The 23,490-nt window shown below is 51.9% G+C and overlaps 1 protein-coding gene across 6 annotated transcripts in view; it reads right to left on the bottom strand.

Annotated features, from left to right (window-relative positions):
* Positions 1–606: 606 nt before the first annotated feature.
* Positions 607–23,490, bottom strand: part of MCM3AP (minichromosome maintenance complex component 3 associated protein) — a 41,036-nt gene continuing 18,152 nt past the window's right edge. For 3 of the 6 annotated variants that reach the window (XM_074320762.1, XM_074320802.1, XM_074320661.1), the window contains exons 15-29: positions 20,211–20,342; positions 19,762–19,875; positions 18,388–18,540; positions 16,916–17,113; positions 15,198–15,266; positions 14,978–15,124; positions 13,002–13,152; positions 9,494–9,752; positions 9,302–9,399; positions 7,983–8,373; positions 6,761–7,018; positions 6,158–6,287; positions 4,510–4,713; positions 2,771–2,921; positions 607–1,750 (exon numbers count right to left, since the gene is read on the bottom strand). In XM_074320762.1, the coding sequence (XP_074176863.1) occupies positions 1,592–1,750; positions 2,771–2,921; positions 4,510–4,713; positions 6,158–6,287; positions 6,761–7,018; positions 7,983–8,373; positions 9,302–9,399; positions 9,494–9,752; positions 13,002–13,152; positions 14,978–15,124; positions 15,198–15,266; positions 16,916–17,113; positions 18,388–18,540; positions 19,762–19,875; positions 20,211–20,342 (2,614 nt within the window). In that variant the 3' untranslated portion in view covers positions 607–1,591. Of the gene's footprint in view, positions 1,751–2,770; positions 2,922–4,509; positions 4,714–6,157; positions 6,288–6,760; positions 7,019–7,982; positions 8,374–9,301; positions 9,400–9,493; positions 9,753–13,001; positions 13,153–14,977; positions 15,125–15,197; positions 15,345–16,915; positions 17,114–18,387; positions 18,541–19,761; positions 19,876–20,210; positions 20,343–23,490 lie in introns of all 6 variants that reach the window. The other 3 variants (XM_074320709.1, XM_074320608.1, XM_074320557.1) reach the window with 1 other exon arrangement.

Raw genomic sequence — 23,490 nt, 5'->3', positions numbered from 1 at the left:
GGAGCAACACATCCAGCGTGTTGAGAAATTCGAGAACACCAGGGATAGAGATGATCTTAGAAACTTCCAGCAACAAAAAGCCAACACAGAGGAATGATTTCCAATCTAAAACTCTATTCTCATTCAAACAATGAATCAAATATAACGGCTGATATAAAGACATTTCAGATGGGCAAGCTTAGTAGGGGGCTAAAACATGGGCTCCATCAAAATGAGGAAGCAAACCAAAGAAAAGGGAGAGAGGGCTGGGAATCTAGGAAACAACCAAGCCGTGGGAAAGGTGGGGCTTTACAGAAGGTCATCTCCAAGAGAAAGCAGAGCTAGCGCATTACTGATGCAGACAGTTCCAGGTGTAGTGAGAGAAACACAGAAACCAAGCAAAGAAAGGAACAAGGCAAATGACTCCAGGAAAACTGAAAGTTGCACCAAGGAGGGATGTAACCATAAGCCAACACTGGGCTCGTAGTTGTGCTGAGCTCTGAATGCAACATTGAACATTTGGGAGACTAGTAGGAGAGGAAATGGAGCCATGTAAGTGTAGGCGATACACGTTGCTGAGCGCTAACTCGGCATCTCCTGCGAAATCAACAGATAATTATGCAATACCACTGTTTGAAAGTCTTTATTGATCAGCACAGAGTTGATCACTGAAGAAAACCAGAGAAGAGTTGAAGGTGTTTGTTCTGGGAGGTGGGGACGGGCTGGTGGATTTGGCGGGGATGGCGGTGGCTGAGGAAGTTCTGTTCCTGTTGGAGGTCTGAAGAGAATGAGGCATAACACAGTGTTCTCGCAGAGACTAGGGGACGGAGGGTTACAGCAGGGAGGTGCTGAGCGCCAGCCTGGTACAGCCATACTCAGCAACCCCCGTCTGAGCACCTCTTTCTGTATGTGGCTTTAGCAAATTCGGGACTGTCCCCTCCCCCTTCACCTAGACGGTTGCAGCGCCCGCTTTATGACCCCTGCTTCGCATCGCTGGCCTTCACCATACGCCATTTTTAAAAGGAAATGTGACCAAGTCACTTCTCTACCTAATATCCTCTGACAGCTGATTCCCACAGCATTCAAAATAAGGCAGCAAGGGTCTCCCAGGCTGGCCTGTCCCCTCACTTGGCACCTGCGGGATTTCATCACGTCCTCAGGTACTTTCCCTCACGCCTCAACCCCGCACTCACTCCTCTCCAGGAGTTGTGCTCTCACCCCACCCTGTGCCCTCGTCCTTCACTTCCAGTCTGGGCACAGACGTGCCCACTCGCATAGCTGTGCTCAGTGTGGGCTCCCATGTGTGAGCTTTGCTGGGCCTGCTGGGCAGGGCCCCTGGGCCTCAGACGTCCCTGCAGTACTGATCTCTGGCACATCTGGGACTGCAACCTCGCCAGGACAACGAATGACAACTTGTTACACAAGCAATGCAAGCTGCAAACTTCCTCAGAGCTTCTGAGGAGATCATGAAAGCAGATACTCAGAGACATACGTAGGAGGAGACAGCCAGCCAGACCTCGTTAGACAGTGAAATGGTTATTTGCATGACTAGTAGTCACATTGCCAACAGTGCACCAAGCGTCCAGAATAACAGTCCTGTCGGGCCTGCAGCTCAGAGGTCCACCATGTCCAGCAGCACCGAGAGATGGAGCTCAGAGGCCACCTCCTCTTCCCTGGACGTCTGGATCAGCCTTTCCAGGTGCCGCAGCCGTTCACTCAGAGATGTGCCTGTTGCCTCTGACAACTGCACTTGGTCCCTTCTCCTTTCATTCTATGAGTGAAAAAGAAACTAAAAATAGCTTGGGGGTGTCCACAAACCAAGATATATTCTCTCTGAAGGCGCCAGGTTGGCTCATGTGAAAAATCTCATCTGGGGCGTGCTGGGCCCGCCAGAGCCCCTCCTGGCATCTCTGAGATGCCCTTCCAGCCTCTTCCAGCACACACAGCTGGGGCCATCCAAATCCGCACATGGGATATTTCTCCTCTGCTTCTATCGTGACAACTTCCAGTGCCAGTCATTTGTATACAGTATCACTGCCACAGGCTATGAGCAATTCCATCGCATCTACTGTAACTGCTTAACCAGACTCCCATCTTTGGATATGCAGCTTCTTTCCACTTTTATGCAGCATAACTAATGTGACAGTGAATAAAAATGCATTAATTTTTGTCACATACAGTAATTTCTTCAGGATAGAATTGTTAAATGAAAGGATACAAACATTTTTAAGGCATCTGCCAAACTGATAAATGGAAACACTATGCCATCTGAATTTGCTCTTTTCCTGTACTGAAGGGCTTCCTAACGCCAGCCCAGCATTAAATATCTGTGATTGAAACTCTGGTTCGGCTTCTTTTACCACTGAAGGAAGGATGGTGAGGTAGAAAGACCCTGAACTTTGGAGCAAGTCGGGTCTGAAAAGCACCTCTCCACACACCAGCTGGACCCACCTGGGGGAGCTTACCCTCCTCAGGGAACAGGAACCCCAGAAAGGGGGGGTGTGGTGGTGCCATGGCTCCGTAAGCAGCAGGCACGGCCATCACCTGCTACCCACCTCCAGCCCCAGGCACGTGAGCACGGCAACGAGGTAAGTTACACTCGTTTCAGTCCCATTCTTCCTTCATTCTATAAGCAGAATCTCAGAAGCTGGGCCTCTGTAACACTGACAGATTAAGTCTAAGAGAACATCTACTTTAAGCTATTAATTTCTTGGTCATGTTAACATCACACGATGAATGAGGATGTCCCCTTCCCCAGCCACTGTCTTTACCTGCAATCAGATGCCCTCACCTGCAGGATGGGAGCTGCAGCGGTCTTCTGCACAGGTGCAAGAGTCTGGGGCATGGACAGCAGAGTCTGAGGGAGGTAGACGGGGAGGGAAGGTGCGTCTGCACGCGCTCCCGTGTCTTCAGACAAGCACTCCTGAAGCTGACGGTCAAACCTGAAACACCGGAGCGTCAGAACCCGTCAGTCACGTCTCCCCGGAGATGCTGGGAACTGTTTCAAGCTTCGCTTTCCACTAAGGAGAGAACGAGCTACGCCATCAGCTGAGGAGCAGAAGTGCAGTGTCTTCTCTGGTTTTAAACCTAACTTCCACTTCCCGAGGAAGGTGGCACTTACCCGAAACAACTGCTCTGACCTGAACACTTCACACTGTCATTCTCTCCTTTGCTTCATTTCTCTGGCTTTTAGTGGCGAGTGAGTTCTTATCTCACGTTAGATCCCCCAGATGTTTGGATTGCTGCTTACAGTTTAACATTAATTCCAAATAGTATCCCGCTGCCACCTCACACACCTGAGAGCCGTACACTCCACACAATTGTCTTTTCAAGAGAAACAATCTGATCCAAACTGCTTAAATGGGGCAGACCTAGGAAGGTCCGCTTTTAGAAACCAGGACTCGTGCATTCCCTCTTCCGGCAGATTCTGAAATCCTCCCCACACCCCAGGCACCAGCCCGGGCACAGAGGCACTGCAGCGCAAGGACAGACACGGCCGGGCCTCAGCGAGGGAGTGGACAAGGGTAACGTGGTCAGAGGAGGAGGACACAGCAGAGACGGGCACGGAGGGCCTGGCTGAGCGCAGTGGAGTGAGTGCAAGGGGAGCCTGAGCCTGGGGAGAAGGGGCGGTTAGGAGGGGCGCTGCGGAGCCCCGGGCCGAAGGAGCTGCTAACGCAGAGGCCCGGCTGTTGGAGGAAAGAGCAGAGGTTAGAATGCAGATGGGGTCACGTAGGGCCTTAGACTCAGGGTAGGGAGGAAGCCACCAGAAGGGTATGAGCAAAGGAGTCACAGGGCCGGTGCTTCCCACTTAGAGGCCTGAGTCTGCAGAGCTGCCTGTGGCCTGCTGCAGAAATGGCCCAATTCTGGACACATTCTGATTCGAGCCCAGAGGGTCTGTGGATGGAATGGATCTGGGGGGAAGATTCCCAGGCACCAGGCCTGGGCCACCTTCAGCTGAGAGGACCGCTGGGGGACAGTTGGGGATGGGGCTGGGATGTTCGCTTTGAGATAAGTGGCAAGGAAGCAGCGGGCTGTTCACGTCTGGAGGCCAAAGAACCCAAGGTTTGACGTACATACTAGGGATGTCCGAATATTGGTGTCATTTAAAAATCCATAAAATTGGATGAAATCACTGGGGAGTGGGGATTGGGTGCAGATATCAGAGGAAAAGTCCAGAATGAGGGAGAATTGGGAGAAGAGGAAGAACCAGCAGGGGCAGCCGGGGCTGGGGGGTGGCCAGCAGGGCAGGAGAGGGACTAAGAGGCACAGGTGTGGCCGCAGCTGGGGACGGGGTTCCTGGTCAGGCAGCTGTGTGCAGACCGCAGTGATCCTAAGCGGAGCAGACATGGCGGCAGAGGGGCTGCAGGAAAGGCTGGAAAAGACTGGAGCAGGGAGAATCACTGGTTTGAGGATGCAGTAAGGGGTGGTGAGTGGAGAGGGGAACAGCCACGATAGGGAGAAACGCCAGGAGACCGGCTTTCCAGCATCAGCGGCCGACCGCACACCATGAGCCGAAGGAACAGACTTCACCTTTTGCTGTCCTCTCGCTCCAGCAGCAGATGGCTGGACAGACGCTGGGCCAGGAGCTCCTGGGAAGAGGCCCCGCACATCAGCTGCTCCGTGCTGGGCACCCGCTCCTCTGGGCCTCGCTCCCAACTCTTCACTCTGTGGTGCCCGTGAAGTGACGACGGAGTGGGAAACTTGCTGGCAGGATGCGAAAGCTTCATCCCCAAGCTGGAAGTACGTTTTGAAATGCTTATGGTCAGGAAATGGGAGAAAGGGCTCTTGTCCACCAGGAGCATGTGGGTGCAGGGCTGAGGGCCGAGGCCTCCGGGGGCTTCCCTGTTCCCGGGCCAGGGTTGTCAACAGCTTCTGTATCGCCCCTACTGTTAGCAAGGTCTTGTTTCTATTTAGCTGTTAAGTCCATCTGGAACTAATGTTTGCAGACAGTGGGAGATGGGAGCTGATGTTTCTTCTAAACAGATGCAGGTCTGCCCTCTACACTCATCTCTCTCATTCAGCACCATCTTTGTGTCACACAAAGATGTTCTGTGCTGGACATTCTATTCTGGTCCATTCGCCCATTGGAGCTTTCCTATTATGTTACACTGACAGCCAGAGACTCCCTCATTCTTTAGTCAAAATGCTCTCAGCTGGTGCTACACCTCTTTCTCATCCTGATGAGTTTTAGAACTGTCGAACCACCGGGGAAATCCTGTTGGTTTTTATTAGAAACGCCCTGACTGTACAGTCTGAGAACTGGCATCGTTAGAGCACTGCGTCCTCCCATCAACACGGCGGCTGGCCCTCATGGGTTAGGCTTCCTTTGCACCTCAGCGCCCTCGAGTGTCCGACAGGGCTGGCTCCTGTCCTGGTCCTGGGAATTGACAGCTCCTGTACCTTGTAGTTGGATCTGTCTGATCACCTTCCTGAACTCTGCTGATTTTCCTGAACTGAGAGTCTTACTGTCTAGAAATGACGGTTTCTCCTTCCTTTCGATACTGATGCAGCTGTGTCTGTGTCCCTGCACTGGGCGGGGTTTCCAGGACAACAGTAAACAGTAGGACATCAGGGGCAGCTCAGCCTGGTTCTGACTTCAGTGTTTCACCAAGAAGCACAATTTTTTATTTGCTAGGTTTATGGTAGGCAGCCTCACCAAGCTACGGTAGTGTTTTTACCTAAGTTTGGTTAAGAAATTTGATGAAGAATGGGTATAAATTTTAAGATCAGCACTGCAAACCCTGCTAAATGATCCCGTATTTTTGTCACGGCCCCGATTACACACAGGTGTCTGCTGTCTGCAGTGACACCTGGGATAAAGCTTACATGTGAATTTTCTTAGGTACTCAAGACTGCTTGTTGTCACATTTTATTTAGCATTTTTGAACCAGGTTTGTCAGTGAGAGGAGACGTCAGCTTTCTGTCTCTGTACTCTCTGGTTATGTTATGATTTTAGGGTCAAGGTCATCTGATGAATGAAGGGACATGCCTGCTATTCTCTGCTCAACAGGTTTGTACTGCGTGTGAATGAGCTGGTTCTTGCATATTTGTCAGAACCGGCCCACAGTCGGCAGGGTTCTGAGCACAGGACAGGAATCTGTACTTTGGAGAAGAACACGGTCTGTTCTAGTGGGTGGGTATGGGGATGACAGAAACACACACTCAACACAGTTCTTACCACTCCTGACTCAGCTGGAGCTCCTTTTGCGTCTGCATTCTGGCTTGTTCCCACGACAAAGGAACATCGTAGTTTTTCAAATGTTTTTTAAAAAAATATACACATATCTGGCCATCTTTACTCAGTGCCTCTGAGAAAACAATACAAAAAAAAAAAAAAGAAGAGAAACTAATATCACAAAAGCAACAGGTGACCACTTGACATTTACTTAAACTCCCTGATTGAAGGACAAGCCCTTCGGACTGAAGTCACACAATATGTCACTCCCATTTGAGCCAAATGCGCTGCCGGCACCTGTGCGCCCTGCCAGGTCCACAACCTCATGCCCAGACTCCAGACTGCAATGGCAGCAGGTTGCCCAGAGCCGCCGAATTCTAACTTAGAGCCAGCCCGGGGGGAGTACAGACTCTCTTAGATAGTCTTAGCTCTCCCCCGTGTGTACAAGTCACTGGAAGTCACTGGCTTGAAAAGGGAGTGCTAAGGAAAGGGAGGACGGTGACCCACAGGAGAAGAACAAACCCGAGTAAACATGTCTCGTTGCTGAACTGCACGAGTGGAGTCTCCCGGGGAGGCAGCCCCACAGCAGCGCCAAGCATTAACTACCTGACGCGATGAGGAGCCTGGGGGGTGTCCAGTCCCTCAGCTTGTGGTGGACGCACAAGGCGATGATGTCGTCCCATGGAATCTCAGCGACCGAGGGCCCCGCCCCCTGGCCCGGGAAGGGGCGCTTGCTCTTCCACCTGCTGTAGGCTCTTCCGAGCAGATTCTGCACCTGGCACTGGAGGACGGGTTGCGTCTGGCGGCAGCTGGGGATCTGGGAGGCGTACTGGGTGACCATGGAGCACACGGGAAGCCAGGGAGCTGGAGAGAAAGCACCTCGTGAGCCGCAAGACTTGGCCAAAGGACAGGTAGACATGTCCACAAAACGGTCTTCACTCTGTATTAACCTAGAAGGTGACCGTGGAGCTGAGAAGTCTGCTCTGGAACCCGAGTGAATGGAACCACAGCTGCTTAGGAAGGAGCACCTCCGTCCCCATGTCCTGGTAAGGGGACACAGTCTCCCCAGACCTAACTCACAACGAAGGTCCCCTTGGGGCTCCGACTATACAGGCCCAGCACCCGGGGGAGGTCAGACATGAGCTCTCGGCTCCCCTGGGGAGCCCGACGAGCCTGCTCAGACGGTGCACGCTGCTTCCCTCTGGGCTCCCTCAGTGATGCGTGTGGGTTCAGAAACTCAGAAGGGTGCCTGAGGCCTCTTTCTCTGCACCCACAGGAGTGGCCCTGCCCGGGCCGCGTGCTGTGCCACACGAGCAGCCAACAGCTTGCTTCCCTCCTCCTTGAGTCAGTGAGGGAAGGGGCGGCCTCTGCAGCCAGCCCCGGGCCCAGGAGTCTGTACCAGAACAGTCCAGAGGCTTAGGTGGCACAGCCGAGCCACAGCAGAGTTTCTCTGACCAACGTGCTGTGGCCCCAGAGAGCCAGCAGCGTGGGGACAGGACTGCCCAGTCCTCACCCCGGGGCTGCAAGCAGGAGAGGACCTGCTGTCCATTCAGAAACTCTAGGCCTTGGGGTCAGACTGTCCCAGAACTGCACACCACCTTCCTCTGGGGCTGTGTGGACACTGGGCTGCTGTCGGTGGTGAAGGGCCAACAGCTGTCACTCCACAAAACCTGGCTCATTCTGCCTCCTAAGATCAATGGCAGGTGCAGTACGAGGACGGGGCACAGAGTGACAGACGGAAGACCCTCAGGCCAGTGCACGACGCCTGCTGAGCTGTCAGTACAGTAAGGAAGGGATTAGGACCCCCGCCCTCATCATGAGCACGCACCCCCTGCAGGTGGCAGGTCCATCTGTGGGAGCTGGAAGCCCAGCACAGCCTGCTTCAGCCAGGCCAGGTGCTCTGGGGCGTTCCAGTGCAGGTGAGGAAGCAGCCAGCTGCCTCCTGCCTCAGCAAACTCGGTGACGGGCCAGGACAGGCCGCAGAGCTGCTCGGAGGACACCACAGAGGCCAGGAAGTGCAGCACGCTGTTGAATAGCTCGATGATGGCACCAGGCTCCTGCGAGGCCAGGCCCCCCAGCCGCCTCTCTCTTCGGTCACGGAAAAACCGGCCACTAAACTCACGGGCAACCCCATCTTCCACGTACTGGATGATGGTCTGGCAGCAAAGGTCAGGGGTACAGGGGCAGCGGGAGACCAGCCACTGCACGGCCTGCGAAACCTGCAGGGGAAGACTTGGTCAGACAAGTCGAGCTGCTGCTCAGAAGGTGCCACCTGAAGGTGCCCCGCCCACAGCTGCCACCAGAGCCACCTGCTGCAGTGGAATGTGGCCTACTAGGGCCAAGGGGACCCCAGGAGAGGGGCTCCGAGGCCCAACCTGACCCAAAGTGCAGACAGGGACACGGCATGGTCCAGCTCTGGGAAGGAACAACACCCTCCCGCATGCGCGGACTCTCATGTCCTGTAGCTATCTTTCCACCTACAGTTTTGTCTTAATTCCCGGCACTCCTTGCCCTAAACGTAATTGTCAGCACCCACATCCTTTTTTAAGGAAACTTCTGATAACGTGATTTCTTCATCTGTTCCAAGGACAACACTCTACAAAAATAACTTATAAGTCTGACCTCCAGATGTGACACATGAACAGTCACATTTTAAATCTGTAACGATAAAACCTCTACAAAAATGATAAGAACAATTTGATTTGTTGTAGCTAGCAGGGCTATAGGCAAATTTACTCTTTATTTTGATTTCTGTTTATATTTGTGGGTTACCTTTCAAAAATAAAGTTAACACACAAGCAGGAACACACACTAAGTTCAAGACAGAGCAAATGGGGGCAAAAGCGAAGTCTCAGGTTGGCTCCTCACTGTTGGTGCCCGCGAAGCACTGGACCCTCACCTCTGTGCCCCCTAAGCCCTGGCCCCATCACCATCTGTGCTACCTAAACCCTGGCCTCTCACCGTCTGTGCCCCCTAAACCCTGGCCCCTCACCATCGGTGCCCCCTAAGCCCTGGGCCCTCAGCGTCTGTGCCCCCTAAGGCCTGGTCCCTCACCATCTGTGCCCCCTAAGCCCTGGCCCCTCACCGTCCGTGCCCCCTAAGCCCTGTCCCCTCACTGTCGGTGACCCCTAAGCCTTGGTTCCTTACCTTGTCTGTGCCTTGTAAGTCGTTAACTAAGTTGGGAATCTGCACGACAGTATAATCTGAAATCAGCTTGGCTGAAACCAAGTCCTGGAGCATCAGACCTTGGAAAGAAACAGAGGGAGGTCACCTGTCCCGTCTCTGCTCCCGACCCCGCGCAGCCAGTCTGCTCAGACCCAGGCCCAAGCCTTCACCCACCATCCTCCACTTCCTGCTGCACGGCGACCCCGCCCTGGTCAGGTGCGAGAACCGCAAGCGGCAGCGCAGGCCACAGGGGCTTGGCCTGCAGGAGCTGCTTGAGCTGCAGCAGCGCCGACAGCCAGTACGTGTCCTCCTCCGCCGTGTCCTTGCTCCTCGCTCGGGGGGCCAGCAGCAGCACGAGCCCACTGGTGCCCAGGAGCTCCTTCTGCATCTCCACGGCGTCCAGACCCGCATCGCTGAGAGCACCGTGGGCCACCTGGAAGGGTACCCAGACTGTCAGGATGGACGCACCAGGAACAAATCAGCAGGGAACGTCAGCCCAAGAGGCAGCGCCAGCCCCAGAGGCAGCGCAGCCAAACCCCACCATGCTCTGGGCCAGCCCCTCATGAGCCAGGAACCAACGCCAGAAATTCAGCCTCCCACTAGTTGTGTTTGGGGGTGAGCCTTTAGTCTTAACAGTTACCCCTGAACAGTTACAAAAACAGGTCCCACAGTGACAGGAAAGCACAGCAAGCCAGCAGGGATTCCAGCCTGTTTCTAGAAAGCAGTGTGGAGACGGCACAATCACTGGCTTGGGGATGCAGAGGAAGCCACACCTGAGGGGATGCAAAAGTGGTGCAGAAGGAACCAGGCTGGCTGAGGCTGCAAAGGTCCAGAGCACCCAGGCCTCATGGCACCAAGATCCAGAAACTAGGCTCAGGGCCCAGAGGGACAAGTCACACAGAGCAATGGCCTTACAGGTCATCCACCCACCTGCAGGCAGTCTCTGAATGCAACCTGTCTCCTAGGCAGGGGCCAGCCCCATCCTGAGAAGAACCAGACGCAAGGGCATCCGTGAGCATGGTGGAGGGCACTGGGCCCAGGGCACAGAACCCCAGATACTGACATGTGGAGGTCCCCCCAGAAAGGATAGCTTGCCATTCAGTTACCCTGCACTCCAGCCCAAACACACAGCTTGTGGCCAGCCCTTCAGGGCCGCACTCAGGTGTGGCAGACAGCCTCAGGTAAGGTGTCCGAGGAGAGCCTCCAACATAAGAGAGACCAGAACAGAGAACAAGAAATTGATGATGCACAGAACATAAGAAAACTTAGAAAGGTCTCAAAACTCCTGATTTCCTCAGAGAGATAAGATGATGCCTCCACAAACAGTCACAAGATGACATGAAGAAGTCAAGGATAGAACAAGAAAAATGAATCACATGTGTGGAATAAAAAATTCAACAGAACATTTGGGACACAAAGTCAGAGAAATGGCCCAGAATACAATATAAAAAATAAGATAGAAAACAGTATAGGAAGGGTGAGAAACTCACAGGGTCACTGATGAGACCCGACATCTGTGTAATAGGGGTTCGAGACAGAACAGAAAAAAGAGAAGCAAAGCACGTGTTGCGAAGATGCTAAAACGTCCCAGAAGCAAACAAGTCTCCAGCCTGCAAGGGCCCGCCGCGGCCAGCACGATGAGTGCGGGGAGCTGGCACCAAGCACACAAAGTGGATTTCCAGAACCCTGGGACAGAGAGCAGCCTTCCAAGGGAGACAAAGCCAGGCCACAGAGAAAGGAGCCGAAAGAGTCCCAGCAGTGATGTTGGATGCTAGGTGACAGTGGAGCCAAACCGGAAGGCAAGGAATGCTCAAGTTCCACCTCATGAGAAACGCTGCGCTTGAGGACCCCGCTAAGCCACACCTAGACTGCTGACCCACAGACACCTGGACATGAGAAACGCTTGTTCTCTGAAGCTGCTAAGTCTGGGGAATTTGTTATGTAGTGAAAAGCATACACCTACCGTGTTTCCCCGAAAATAAGACCTAGCTGGACCATCAACTCTAATGCGTCTTTTGGAGCAAAAATTAATATAAGACCCGGTCTTGTATTACATAAAGCCTGGTATTATATATTACATCATACTATACTATACTATTATATTGTATTATATTATATTACATCATACCCGGTTTTTTATATCATATCATATGAAAATAAAACCGGGTCTTATATTAATTTTTGCTCCAAAAGAAGCATTAGAGCTGATGGCCCGGCTAGGTCTTATTTTTGGGGAAACACATTACTTCCAGGGGAAGTCAGTGGAGAATACGACAGCAGTCAACTGAGTCAGCAGTGGAAGCACATGACACAGAGACAGGGAGACACTGCGGTTAAGCCCTGGAGGAGGGGCCCGGAGGGGCGGGGGCCACTGGTTCTCACTGGCAATTAGGGCGCCAGCTGACTTTTCAACTACGGGCCAGTGTTACTTTGAATACAATTTTAATAAAGGCAAGAGGAACAACAAACGCTGTCCAGTGGGTGAAGTCTGAGAAATCCCAGGAGAAAAGGGAAGAGCATGCACCAAGGCAGGATGAGCCATGACTTCCGAGTGTGAGAGCATGCGTGGCCCTTATGTCCTCATTCTTCCTTCATGTTTCCCTGTATTTCAAGTTTCATATGTGTTTCTGCTCCATTTGTAAAATACAATAAATGGTATTAAAACTCTAAAACAAAAGACACAAAATCCCTATAGCCAAACTGCAATTTGAAGAAGTTCCGAGGACAGAGAGAACATGACTGGAGTGTCCCATACAGGTGACCAGGGCGAGCCGTGGGGTGAGCTGGTGAGTAGAGCAGTGAGCTGAGCAGCGCTACCTTCAAGCCAGGACCCGGGAGCACGGCCTCCCTAGCAAGCAGCCTGGCCAGGCTGGGGAGATGGTTAGCACACATGGAGGTTCCGTGCCCAGGCTCACAGAGCAGGCTGCGCAGCGAGGGTCTGGACCGGTGGGCCCACACCGAAGCCCACGCCTTCCGTCCTGCACTGCTCGTTTCCAAGTAAATAAGAGACACATCTGGTTTGACTTCGGGACACATACACTGACACCTAAAATCCACTTATGCAGGTTTGACTCTAATGAGGAAACAGGTTCTCATTAAACAAAAATCTCTCAGGGAACCACTTGGGATCAGTGTTGTATGAGCACCTACAGAACAAAAATGAGAACCTGTAACAGAACATGACAACAACCTGAATGAAAAGCAAACTAACTTCAAGTGTCCAATCCTGGACCTAGACAGTAGTTGGGGTCCAGCTTAGTGAAAAGCGCATCGATTAAAAACCATTAATCCTCTGCAAAGACCCGATGTGTCGGGAAGCTGTTTGAACAAGGGGACAGCCCCGGCGAGCCCCGTGAGCTGCTGCAGTCACAGCGTTCCTGTGCAACACCCTCTCCTCTCTCGGGTTCACTGCCAGAGGCAAACCAGAGCTCTGGACAGCAGAACAGCACAGAGCACCTATGTCTTTGGCAGGCTGGCCCTGAGCTGTCACCAAGGTTTCCAAGGGATCTAGGACCAGAGACAGTGAAAGCTCACCGTGCTCCTGGACTCCAGGCTGGCATCTCACACCAAACACCAGGAGCTGCCACATTCTTCAGAACCACTTCACGATCCCAGTGACGTTTGGGAGTGAGTGGGAGTAAGGAAGTCACAGGAGGAAACACATGAAGTGACTGTCACTCACTTTGACACATACGTTGAAAGAAATGGTCTGGTTCCCTTTGCTGCTGAGCGCGTTAAACAGCCCGAGGGTCTGAATCCCATCAGTACCACCGCACGTGTCATCCAAGTCATCACCTCCCATGAACTTGACTTTCAACCAGTTTGCTAGAATTCTGTGAATAAAAGAACAGCACTTGAAGAAGAATCTAACTCTAAACAGGAACTGTAAAGACTCTCAGGGAAAAAAGTTAGAAAGAGAAATTATCACACAAATATAAGTCCAGACACAAATCTTTCCGTGAAGTTGACCTGGACAGAACTCTCCGGGGATATTTATTGGGGTCAGAGGAGAGGGCACTCATGGGACTGATGTAATTTAAGATTCTAAAGCATTAAGATTCGGAGCGACAAAAAGATCCTTAGTTTCAAACATACATGTTTAACAGAATCAGATTTCTCATGGCTGAGACCTTAAGAATTCTTGGGACATATATTTCCTAATGAAATTAGCAAATCAGAGGACACCTGCTTTAAGAAATGAATCATTTAAATACTTTTAAAACACCACAACCCACCTTTTCTCAGCTTTGACGTATGACTTTCTTTTTCCTTAATCTGCCTGTGCTCCTGCTTAAAAAGTACAGTGGTACCTCAGTTTTCAAACGTAATCCATTCCAGAAGACGGAGTTCTGAAACGTTCGAAAACAGCCGACAGCTAGGCCTCAGGATCTTGCACTCAGCAAAAGCCGCGTGACATGTTCGACTTCTGAGGCATGTTAAAAAACCAAAGCATTTACTTCCGGGTTTACAGCATTCGTAAACCACAATGTTTGTCAATGGAGACGTTTGAAAACCGAGGAACCACTGTAATGTGTTTAGAGGATTTCATACCCTCAGACGTTGCCAACAGAATTGTAAGATGGTACGGCCACTGAGGAAAAGTTTGGCCAATCTTCAGAGACGTACACAGTTACCATCCGACCCAGCGATTCCACTGCTAGGCGTATCTCCAAGAGAACTGCCAGCATGTGTCCACGTGAACACTGTACACAAGTACGCACAGCAGCAGTATTCACAATAGCCAGAAAGTGGCAACAACCCCACTGCCCATCAACTGATGAGCAAACAGAATGGGAAACTCGTCCCTCGGCACGAACCGACAGTACAGGAAAGACTGACGCCTTCACTGCGACCGGAATGAACCTAGAAACGTTTATGCTGAGTGGGAGGTGCCACACCTGCCCAGACGGGCAAAGGCAGACACAGAAAGCAGAAGGGTAGCTGCCAGGGCTGAGGCAAGGGAGGGTGGGGTGGAGAGTGACTCCTGGCAGCTATGGGGTTTCTTTTTAAGTGAACAAATGTTCTGGAATTAGATAGTGGTGGTGGTTGTACAACTCTGAATGTACTAAAAACCAGTGAAATGGATACTTTAAGTGGGTGAAATTTATGATATATGAATTACATCTTAGGAAAGCTGTTAAAACAAAAAAGAAAAATAACATGTTTTGTAGTTGCTTTAACTGTATGGTTTTTGGAAGCAATTTGGTTACAGGAAATAATGCCGTGTCAATTTTCGATTTCTTTTTAAAAACACCAGAGTGTCTTCCTAAGGGGAACAAAATGGAACTACAGCCGACAAACTAAACTGTCTTCCCCAAAACTCGAAACTGAAGCGGTTTCTAATCAGCACGCCCGGCACAGCTTTAAATAACAATCATGTCTTCAATGCTGTGGACAAACACTACTGCCAGGTTTACAGAACAAACATTGGAATCGCAAATGTGAACTTCAAATCACAAACAAAACAGACTGCATGTCTAAGCAGTGAAACGGAACCTCCATGTTAGAGATCCCATGTGCATGAGGATACGTGGCCCTGACGCCCGCCCGCCCGCCAGCCCGAGTCACAGGGCTGCAGCCCCACCTGCTGGCTCCACCCCACCCCTACACCCACCCCGTGGTCTCAGCATCAAACCCCCAGAGGGGACCCGCCCTGACCTGCCAGGACTCCCTGGGGACATCTCTTCTACGTAGTCGTCCTCGCTGGGCAACAGCAGCACCAACTTCCAGAACACATGCTCCTGCCCTCCAGGGAGGTGCTCGGCCACGATGTGTGGCAGGTCCAGGGGCGCCCATGCTGCGTCACTGCAGGGACAGAGCAGGGCAGCTCAGCGGGCAGCAAGCCCCTGGCGGGCAGCGCACACGTGGGCGTACTGACCTCAGCAGCTGCCGGTGGAAGTGTTGGACCTTCATCTGGTGTGCTGTCCGGCTCCTGAGCCACCGTAGCCTGCGAAGGGACAGTGATGCTGAGTACGTGAGGCCAGCTCGGCACCATGAGAGGGACCGGTCACGCATCTGCTGACATCTGGAGGGACGTGTCCAGGTGGGAAATACTTAGGAGACCAAAAATACCTTTTCTGCTAAAGCGCGGATTAGTGAGGGGACCTGTTCTTTCCACAGCTACAGGCAGTGATCTGCTGTGTGCCAATCACGGGCCACACAGCAGCAGGAAGAGGCAAACTCCTGCCCTTGAGAGCACACTGTCTGGGACGGCATAGCAGGCACAGGGGCCTCACACGGCGGTCAGAGAAGGGGGTACGTGAGCAGAGGCAAAGGAAATAAGGGCAAACAACTGGACACCTTCTGGGGGAGAGGGCAGGGTGGCCTCGCCAAGACAGAATGACAACTTCTGGGGGAGGGCAGAAGTGGGCCTTGTGTGTAGGGAATGAGCACAGGGAGAGCGGGAGATGGGAAGGGTGGCTGTGGGCGGGGGGGAAGCCTGGGCAAGGACTCAGGGAGCAGCACAGGGATGCCAACTAGACACGTCAGGTGACCTGACTCGCCGTGATGGTGACACTGGGTATAGGGTCAAGGGCGGAAGCCAGCAGACAGGCTGGTGGCACGGCTTTGAGGCTCCGGGAAGATTAGCTTCTGACACTGAGCTGGGATTGGGGTCAGGGGTCTGGAACGCAAGGAAGGGGCCTGGGCTAGAGGTGCACCAGAGGGCTGTCAGCGTGAAGGACACAAACAGGTTACAAGGAGGGAGGGGCAGTGCTAGGCGGTCGGGGACACAGCCAAGGCAGCTGCAACTGCAGGAGGCAGCCAGGCCAGCGCCAAGGCTGCCGTGGCCAGAGAAGCCTGCGCACCCTGACCAGAGCAGGTCGAGAGCAGGGCACGCCGCCCCCCATGCCCCACCTCCAGAAGCAGAGCCGGCCCTCAGGGACCCAAGCAGCCAGCCGCAGTGTGTCAGAGCCAGAAGAAAGCCTGGAGACACATTTCAGAGGGAACCTCCCGTGACAGCTCGGGAGGACGAGGCCCAGACAGCCACTGCTGCGGCCCCTCCCTGTGACCTTCTGCCAGCCCCCCAATGGGAGGCCCCTCTCAAGGGGTGACAATGACATGGCCTGAATTCAGAGGGAGGCTGAGCCCTGAAGGGCAGCATCGGACAGCTCAAGCAAGAACCTGGGCTGGGCCCCAAGGTGCCGGGAGTTGCAGCAGGGGGGCCAGGCTGAGGGCCACAAGGACAGAGGCCCGTGAGAGGGGACAGAGGAGAGTGGGTTGTGGAGTCACTGACATGCTGCTGCGGAAAACAGGGGTGCTGGTGTGAGGGAAGCAGCAGCAGGGACGATAGGGACGCAGAAGGACCCAGAAGCAGAGGGAGTGGAGTGAGAATGAGGCCACAGGGACCTCTGGCCCCACCGATGAGAGTGGACATGGTGTGTCCTTAAGCCAGAGAGACCAGGAGAGAAACGGGGGATCCCGACCAAATCCAGTGACCAGGACCCGAGTGTTTCAGGACAGGCACACACGTGACCAAAGCACAGCAGGATGTGTGCAGAGTGCCGGGCAGGCATCCCGCAAAGGCCCAGGCCACTGCCGTCTTCACGCTGACCCCACCCAGGTCCCTCCACACATGACACGCAGCCAAGCACTGACCTAGTGCAGGAGATGCCCACTTTCCCCGCGTGGCCCAGGTTCAGGAGGTTCCTGGCCAGGTTCCCCTCGGCAATGGGACACTCTGCGCTGGGCGCCAGTGCCCTCAGCTGATCTGTCACATCCACACAGCAGGGTGCCGCAGGGAAGGTCCTCATCTGCCGCCTCAGCTTCTTCCGGGCAGTGACAGCCTCCTTCCACCTGGGGACACACCAGCAGGTCACCACCGGGGGTGTTAAAGGTACTTCAGGGACAAATGCAAAAACTTGCTCCACCACCGTTAACACAGGGACACGTTTTCTGACAATACATTTAGTCTTTTTCAGCAACAGTCTTCAAACTGAGAAATCAGTCAGAATTAAAACTCAACAAAGAAAAGTTTAAAAATGAAAGCTCAGGCTGGGGAAGGCCCGACAGCAAACGCCTGGTGCCAAGCGCCCACACTGCTGACCCATCTCCAAGGCCCGTTTGGCACCGTGGACACAGACACGAGGAACACACAGCCTCTGCCCCGCAGACACTACCAAGGGAACCTGTCTCCAGACACACGTGCGCTGTGTTACCAGGACGGTCCCTGCCGCCCTCTGTTACAAGCAGAGAGAGAACCACGTGAGAGTCCAGCGCCAGGGGCCAGGTGGGTCACGTAAAGTGCCACTGCCAACACTGGCATGGCTGACACGCTGCTGTGGCCAGGCCTGCACCCTCCCCACGTGCAGGATGGAAAGGCTGAGTACAGACGCAGGAGCGAGCTCCCAGCTGTGCTGAGAACCACCACAGCAGGTATCTGGCTGGCACATGGGCAATCGCTGCTTCCGAGGGGGAAGACGGGCTCTCGTGGAATCAATTTCAGACGGTGGCAACTGCCAAGAACACACTGACTTCAGTTTTATATGAACTGAATCACCACACAACGTACGTAACACATAACCACCCAGTAAAGACCAATGATGAGTCACACGTCCTTCCGTGCAGTGGAGAAGCAGCATGACCAGCACTGGGACACCCGTGGGCCCTCTCGCTCCCACAGACAACCACTGTGCTATGCTGTGTGCCCGTTAGGGCCCTGCTTTTCTTTAGGGTCATACTATGTGTAAATCCAGAACCATCTGTTAGTGTGCATATAAACTCTCGCGTGCTGTACGCGTTCCCTGAGAATTGCTTTTCGGCATCATCAGTTATGTTCTGGAAACTGACCCACGCGGTGCACACAGCTGTCAATAGTCTGGCTTGTTCACGGCCACGTCTCTGTGCCTAGCACAGTGGGTGAGCAACAGGAAACACCCTGTAAGTACTTGTCGAACACAAACAACCCCCCAATCTAACTCCTTACTCATCCGAGTTTACACCCTCAGGAAGGAACGTGTTCTGTGTGCACGCGCGCAAGTGCGCGTGTACGACTGGCTGTTCCCGGAAGCACCAGCTCTGCCGACCCATGGTGGTATGCATGAGCATTGTGTCCAAAGCACAGGACTCACCGCTGGAGGCAGCTGCAATAGCACTGCAGCTCCTGGAGGGTCTCCCTGGCCGTCTGGAAAATCTCCTCCCCGAGAAACAAGTCCACCAGCTGGGCACAGACGTCCTCACAGCAACGGGCCATGCGGACCCTCTGGTCTGTCTCCACGGCACTCCTGGGGGACAGGGCTATCAGGGTGGGGACACAGCCCTCAGGGCCACACTCAGAGCCTGCCTTAAAGGACAGGAGGCCACTGGGTTGAAACATAATTACATCTTTGCTGCAAGACGCACTTTAAGACGTTCATTTTGCTTCAGGTGTGAGACACCTGGAGAGAGTCCCCAAACACAAACACACAGAAGAACAAGAGGGGACAAGATACTGAGTCGCAGGACAGCAGGGCCCTTGTGAACATTCCAGGGACAAACCTTTATCTTAATAAAACAGTTAGAACCCTTAGTTTTTAAAGGACCATTAAGACAACGGCAACAGCTTCTCATCAGCAATTTCTGATGTCTGCATGGAAGTGTCTCAAGCACAGGAGAGCAGGCCGCTTGTGGTCTACAGAGCTGCCCTCACATAAACCAGCATCTAAAAGAGAGATTTTTACAACAAAAGTCTATCCACCAATGGAGCAAAGAGGGCTTTTTAATCAAATACACGGAGTCACAAAATCAAAGAAGCTGCAGTTCCAACAGCCATGCTCTCGGGGTGGAGCCGAGTCTCCTGGGACCAGGGAGGGCCACACGCTCCCTGCAGCTCAGCGTGTCCGGGTTTGCATACCTCCTGCACCCCTTCCTGGGGTTGAGGACAGAAACACGCGGCCATCATTTGTCAGGTCTCTCATTTACAGTAAACAGGGAAACGGATTCCCAATTAATGGAGATGAAGGAAACATTCATTACACAACAGACTTCTGCACTGGGGACTGTGCTTGGTACTGCGCAGTTGGCCCCTCAGGCTGTCTCAGGGAGCATGAGCAGGAGGCCCAGTCTCCCTGCACACCTGAATTTTTCCTTCCTGAAGCCTGGCACTAAAATCAATTAAGTTCTTAAGTGAGCCAGCTCTAAGAAATCTTCTAACATATGGAACAAGAGAAAGGACCTCCTGGTTGGGAAAAACTAAGGAGAGTGACCTCGTGTGGACACTGCCAGGAAATTCCTCTACAGACACATCCCTACACCCAGGGCAGGCTCCACAGTGAGGATGAGGGTGAAAGTGAGGCCCTCTCTGCAGGGAAAACCTTATAGGACGGCGCTCTAGTGTTTGGCTCTTGAAAAGGCGCGCCCCTGGCCAGCGCGAAACCCAGCTAGCCCGAGCAGCACAGCCCGACCACAGGGCCCTGCTCCGTCCGCCAGCCGACCCCTCACACCGCAGGACGCCCCACATCACTCACTTGAACTCCTGGGAGCAGGTTTCCCTCACACCTTCCGCCACCACCAGTTCTGTCAGCTCTATAGCCAGGGCCTGGCTCAGTTGAGTTAACACCAGTTCTCTTTCTTGTTTCAACCTAAGAGTTAAAAAAACAGCACCAGGGTAATGTTTGAGAATAAAGATAAACGGCATCACACTCCATGACCTCACAAGTGGGGATCTGAACGGGCAGGCCTGACCCTCTGATCCCACCGACAGGCCGTGCAGCTGCCCCACTCCAGCTCCCGGTCCCCAGCTGGGGAGACGCTGCTGCTCCCAGGTGTGTGTGGCTTCAGCCTGCCCACCCACTCTCTGGGAAACAGGTCTGACATGGGTGCCGGGTGCCGTGGACACAAGAGCGTCCCAGGCCCGGCTGGGTTCCTGCTGTGTCCACAACGCCGACACCCACGTGCGAGGACAGCACACACTCACCTCCTCTCTTCAGCCTGACGCCTCTCCTCCTCCTTCCGCTCCCTCTCCTCAGTCACTTCTTCAGCCGCAATGTGCCTCAAAATGCCCGAGGTTGCAGCTGTCAGCAGCTCCTCCATTGTGGCACTAGAGACACTAGAGAGTGCAAAGCAGACAGCGGTGTGAAGGAACGGACGAAAGCCAAGCAAACCACGTAACTAAGCTTCTAACGCTGGCAAGGGACAAAACCTTACTTGACTTTCAGCATAAAAATTAAAACCATGTTTAGAAACAAGCAATCTATCAAAAGTAACTCGTAAGAAATAGAACGTCCAAACAGACCTACAACTAGTGAGGAGATTGACTCAATATTCAAAACCCCTCCCAAAAAAGGAAAACCAATGATGAGACGGCTTCACTGATAACTTCCACCAATTGCTTAAAGAAGAACCACCACCAACCCTTCTCACCCTCTTCAAAACAACTGAAGAGGAAGGAGCACTTCCATGAAGGCAGCACTGCCCTGGTCTAACACCAAAGCTGCACAAAGACCCTACAAGAAAATGACAAACCAATATCCCTTATGGACACTGACATAAAAATCCTCAACAAAATACTAGCAAACCAAAATTAAGCAACACAGTTGACCCTTGAACAACACAGGTTTGAGCTGCACAGGTCCACTTATACAAGGCTTTCTTCAATAAGTACAGTCAGCCCTTCACATCCACATCTGCAGATTCCCACCTGCGGGTCGAAAACACTGTTTTTGATCTGGGGTTGGTTGGCTCTGTGGATGCCAAGGGCCGACTGTAAAGTTTTTTGAGGAATCAAGTTATTCGCGGATTTTTGACTGCATGGGGGTTGGCGTCCCTAACCCATGTTGTTCAAGGGTCAACTGTACATTAAAGGATTATGCGATGTTACCAAGTGAGATTTATTCCTAGGATGCAAGGATGAGCCAACAAATGAAAAGCAATCAATGTCATACAACCACATTAATAGAGTAAAGGGGAAAAACACAAACGATCACCTCAGCTGATGCAGAAGGAACATCTGACAAAATTCGATACCATCTCATGATAAAAATAACAAACCAGAAATAGAAGGGAACTTCCTCAACATGATAATACCCACAGTTAACATATTCAGTGGTGAGATACTAAAAGCTTTCCCTCCCTTCTGAGATCAGGAACAAGACCAGGATGCCCACTGTTGCCATTTCATTCGACACCAAACTAATCTTTGTAGTCAGAGTGATTACACAAGAAAAATCAAAACACCCAAACTGGAAAAGAAGAAAACAATGTCTATTCACAAATGATATGACCTTATACCGTGTTTCCCCAAAAATAAGACCTAGCTGGACAATCAGCTCTAACGCGTTTTTTTTGGAGCAAAAATTAATATAAGACCCAGTATTATATTATATCATATTATATTATTGAAACCAGTAATATGTTATACGATATGACACAATATTATATCATATCATATCACGTCATGTCATATTATAATACCCAGTCTAATATAGTGAAAGAAGACTGGGTCTTATATTAATTTTTGCTCCAAAAGACGCATTAGAGCTGATGGTCCAGCTAGATCTTATTTTCGAGGAAGCATGGTATAGGGAAAATCCTAAGGAATCACTCAAAACTTTTAGAACTGTTCGGCCCGGTGGCTCAGGCAGTTAGAGCTCCATGCTCCTAACTCCGAAGGCTGCCGGTTCGATTCCCACATGGGCCAGTGGGCTCCCAACCACAAGGGTGCCAGTTCAATTCCTCGACTCCTGCAAGGGATGGTGGGCTCCGCCCCCTGCAACTAAAATTGAACACAGCACCTTGAGCTGAGCTGCCACTGAGCTCCCAGATGGCTCAGTTGGTTGGAATGCATCCTCTCAACCACGAAGTTGCCGGTTCGACTCCCGCAAGGGATGGTGGGCTGCGCCCCCTGCAACTAGCAACGGCAACTGGACCTGGAGCTGAGCTGCGCCCTCCACAACTAAGATTGAAAGGACAACAACTTGACTTGGAAAAAAGTCCTGGAAGTACACACTGTTCCCCAATAAAAAGTCCTGTTCCCCTTCCCCAATAATAAAAAAAAAACTTATTAGAATTTATAAGCAAGTTCAGCAAGGTTGGAATATAAGGATCAGTACACAAAAACCAATGGTATTTCTGTACACTAGCACTGAACATCCTGAAAATGAAATTAAGAAAACAAATTCATTTACAACAACAAAAATAATAAAATATTTAAGAATATATGTAACCAAGATGAAAGACTTGTACAGTGAAAATAACGAAACACTGCTGAGATGACCTAGACAGATGGAGAGACGCCCCATGTTCATGGATTAGAAGACAATACTAAGACGTCAGTACTACCCAAAGCCACCTACAGGTTCAGTGCAATCCCTTTCAAAATCCTAAAAGCATTTTTTGCAAAAGTAGAAAAACCTATCCTAAAATTCATACGAAATTTCAAGGGTCTTTAAATAGCAAAACAATCTTGAAAAAGAGTAACAAAGTTGAAGAACTCACACTTTGCGATTTCAAAATTCACTACAAGTTACTATAAAACTACAGAAATCCAAATAGTGTGATACTAACATAAAAACAGACATGTAGACCAATGGAACAGAATAGAGCCCGGAAGTAAAACCTCACACACACAGTCAACTGGTTTTCAACAAAAGTGCCAAGACCATTCAATGAAGAAAGGACAGTCTTTTTAACATTGGTGCTAGGAAAATTGGACACCCACATACAAAAGAGCGATGGTGGATCCTTACCTGATACCATATATCAAAATGAAATCAAAATGGACCAAAGACCTAAACTTAAGAGTTAAAGCTATAAAACAACATAAGAAGAAGTCTTCAAAACATTGGCTATGGCAGGGCCGGCCCGGTGGCTCAGGCGGTTAGAGCTCCATGCTCCTAACTCCGAAGGCTGTCAGTTCGATTCCCACATGGGCCAGTGGGCTCTCACCACAAGGTTGCAAGTTCAATTCCTTGAGTCCTGCAAGGGATGGTAGGCTGCGCCCCCTGCAACTAAGATTGAACACAGCACCTTGAGCTAAGCTGCCTCCTGGATGGCTCAGTTGGTTGGAGCACAGGCTCTCAACCACAAGGTTGCCAGTTCAATTCCTCGACTCCCGCAAGGGATGGTGGGCAGTGCCCCGTGCAACTAAAAAATTGAACACGGCACCTTGAGCTGAGCTGCCGCTGAGCTCCCGGATGGCTCAGTTGGTTGGAGCGCGTCCTCTCAACCACAAGGTTGCCGGTTCGACTCCCGCAAAG

This window comes from Rhinolophus sinicus, linkage group LG01 (assembly GCF_036562045.2).
Source record: "Rhinolophus sinicus isolate RSC01 linkage group LG01, ASM3656204v1, whole genome shotgun sequence".
In the NCBI taxonomy this organism is placed as follows: domain Eukaryota; kingdom Metazoa; phylum Chordata; class Mammalia; order Chiroptera; family Rhinolophidae; genus Rhinolophus; species Rhinolophus sinicus.
The sequence above is the reverse complement of the archived record's forward strand: the minus strand, read 5'-3'. Positions and strand labels throughout refer to the sequence as shown.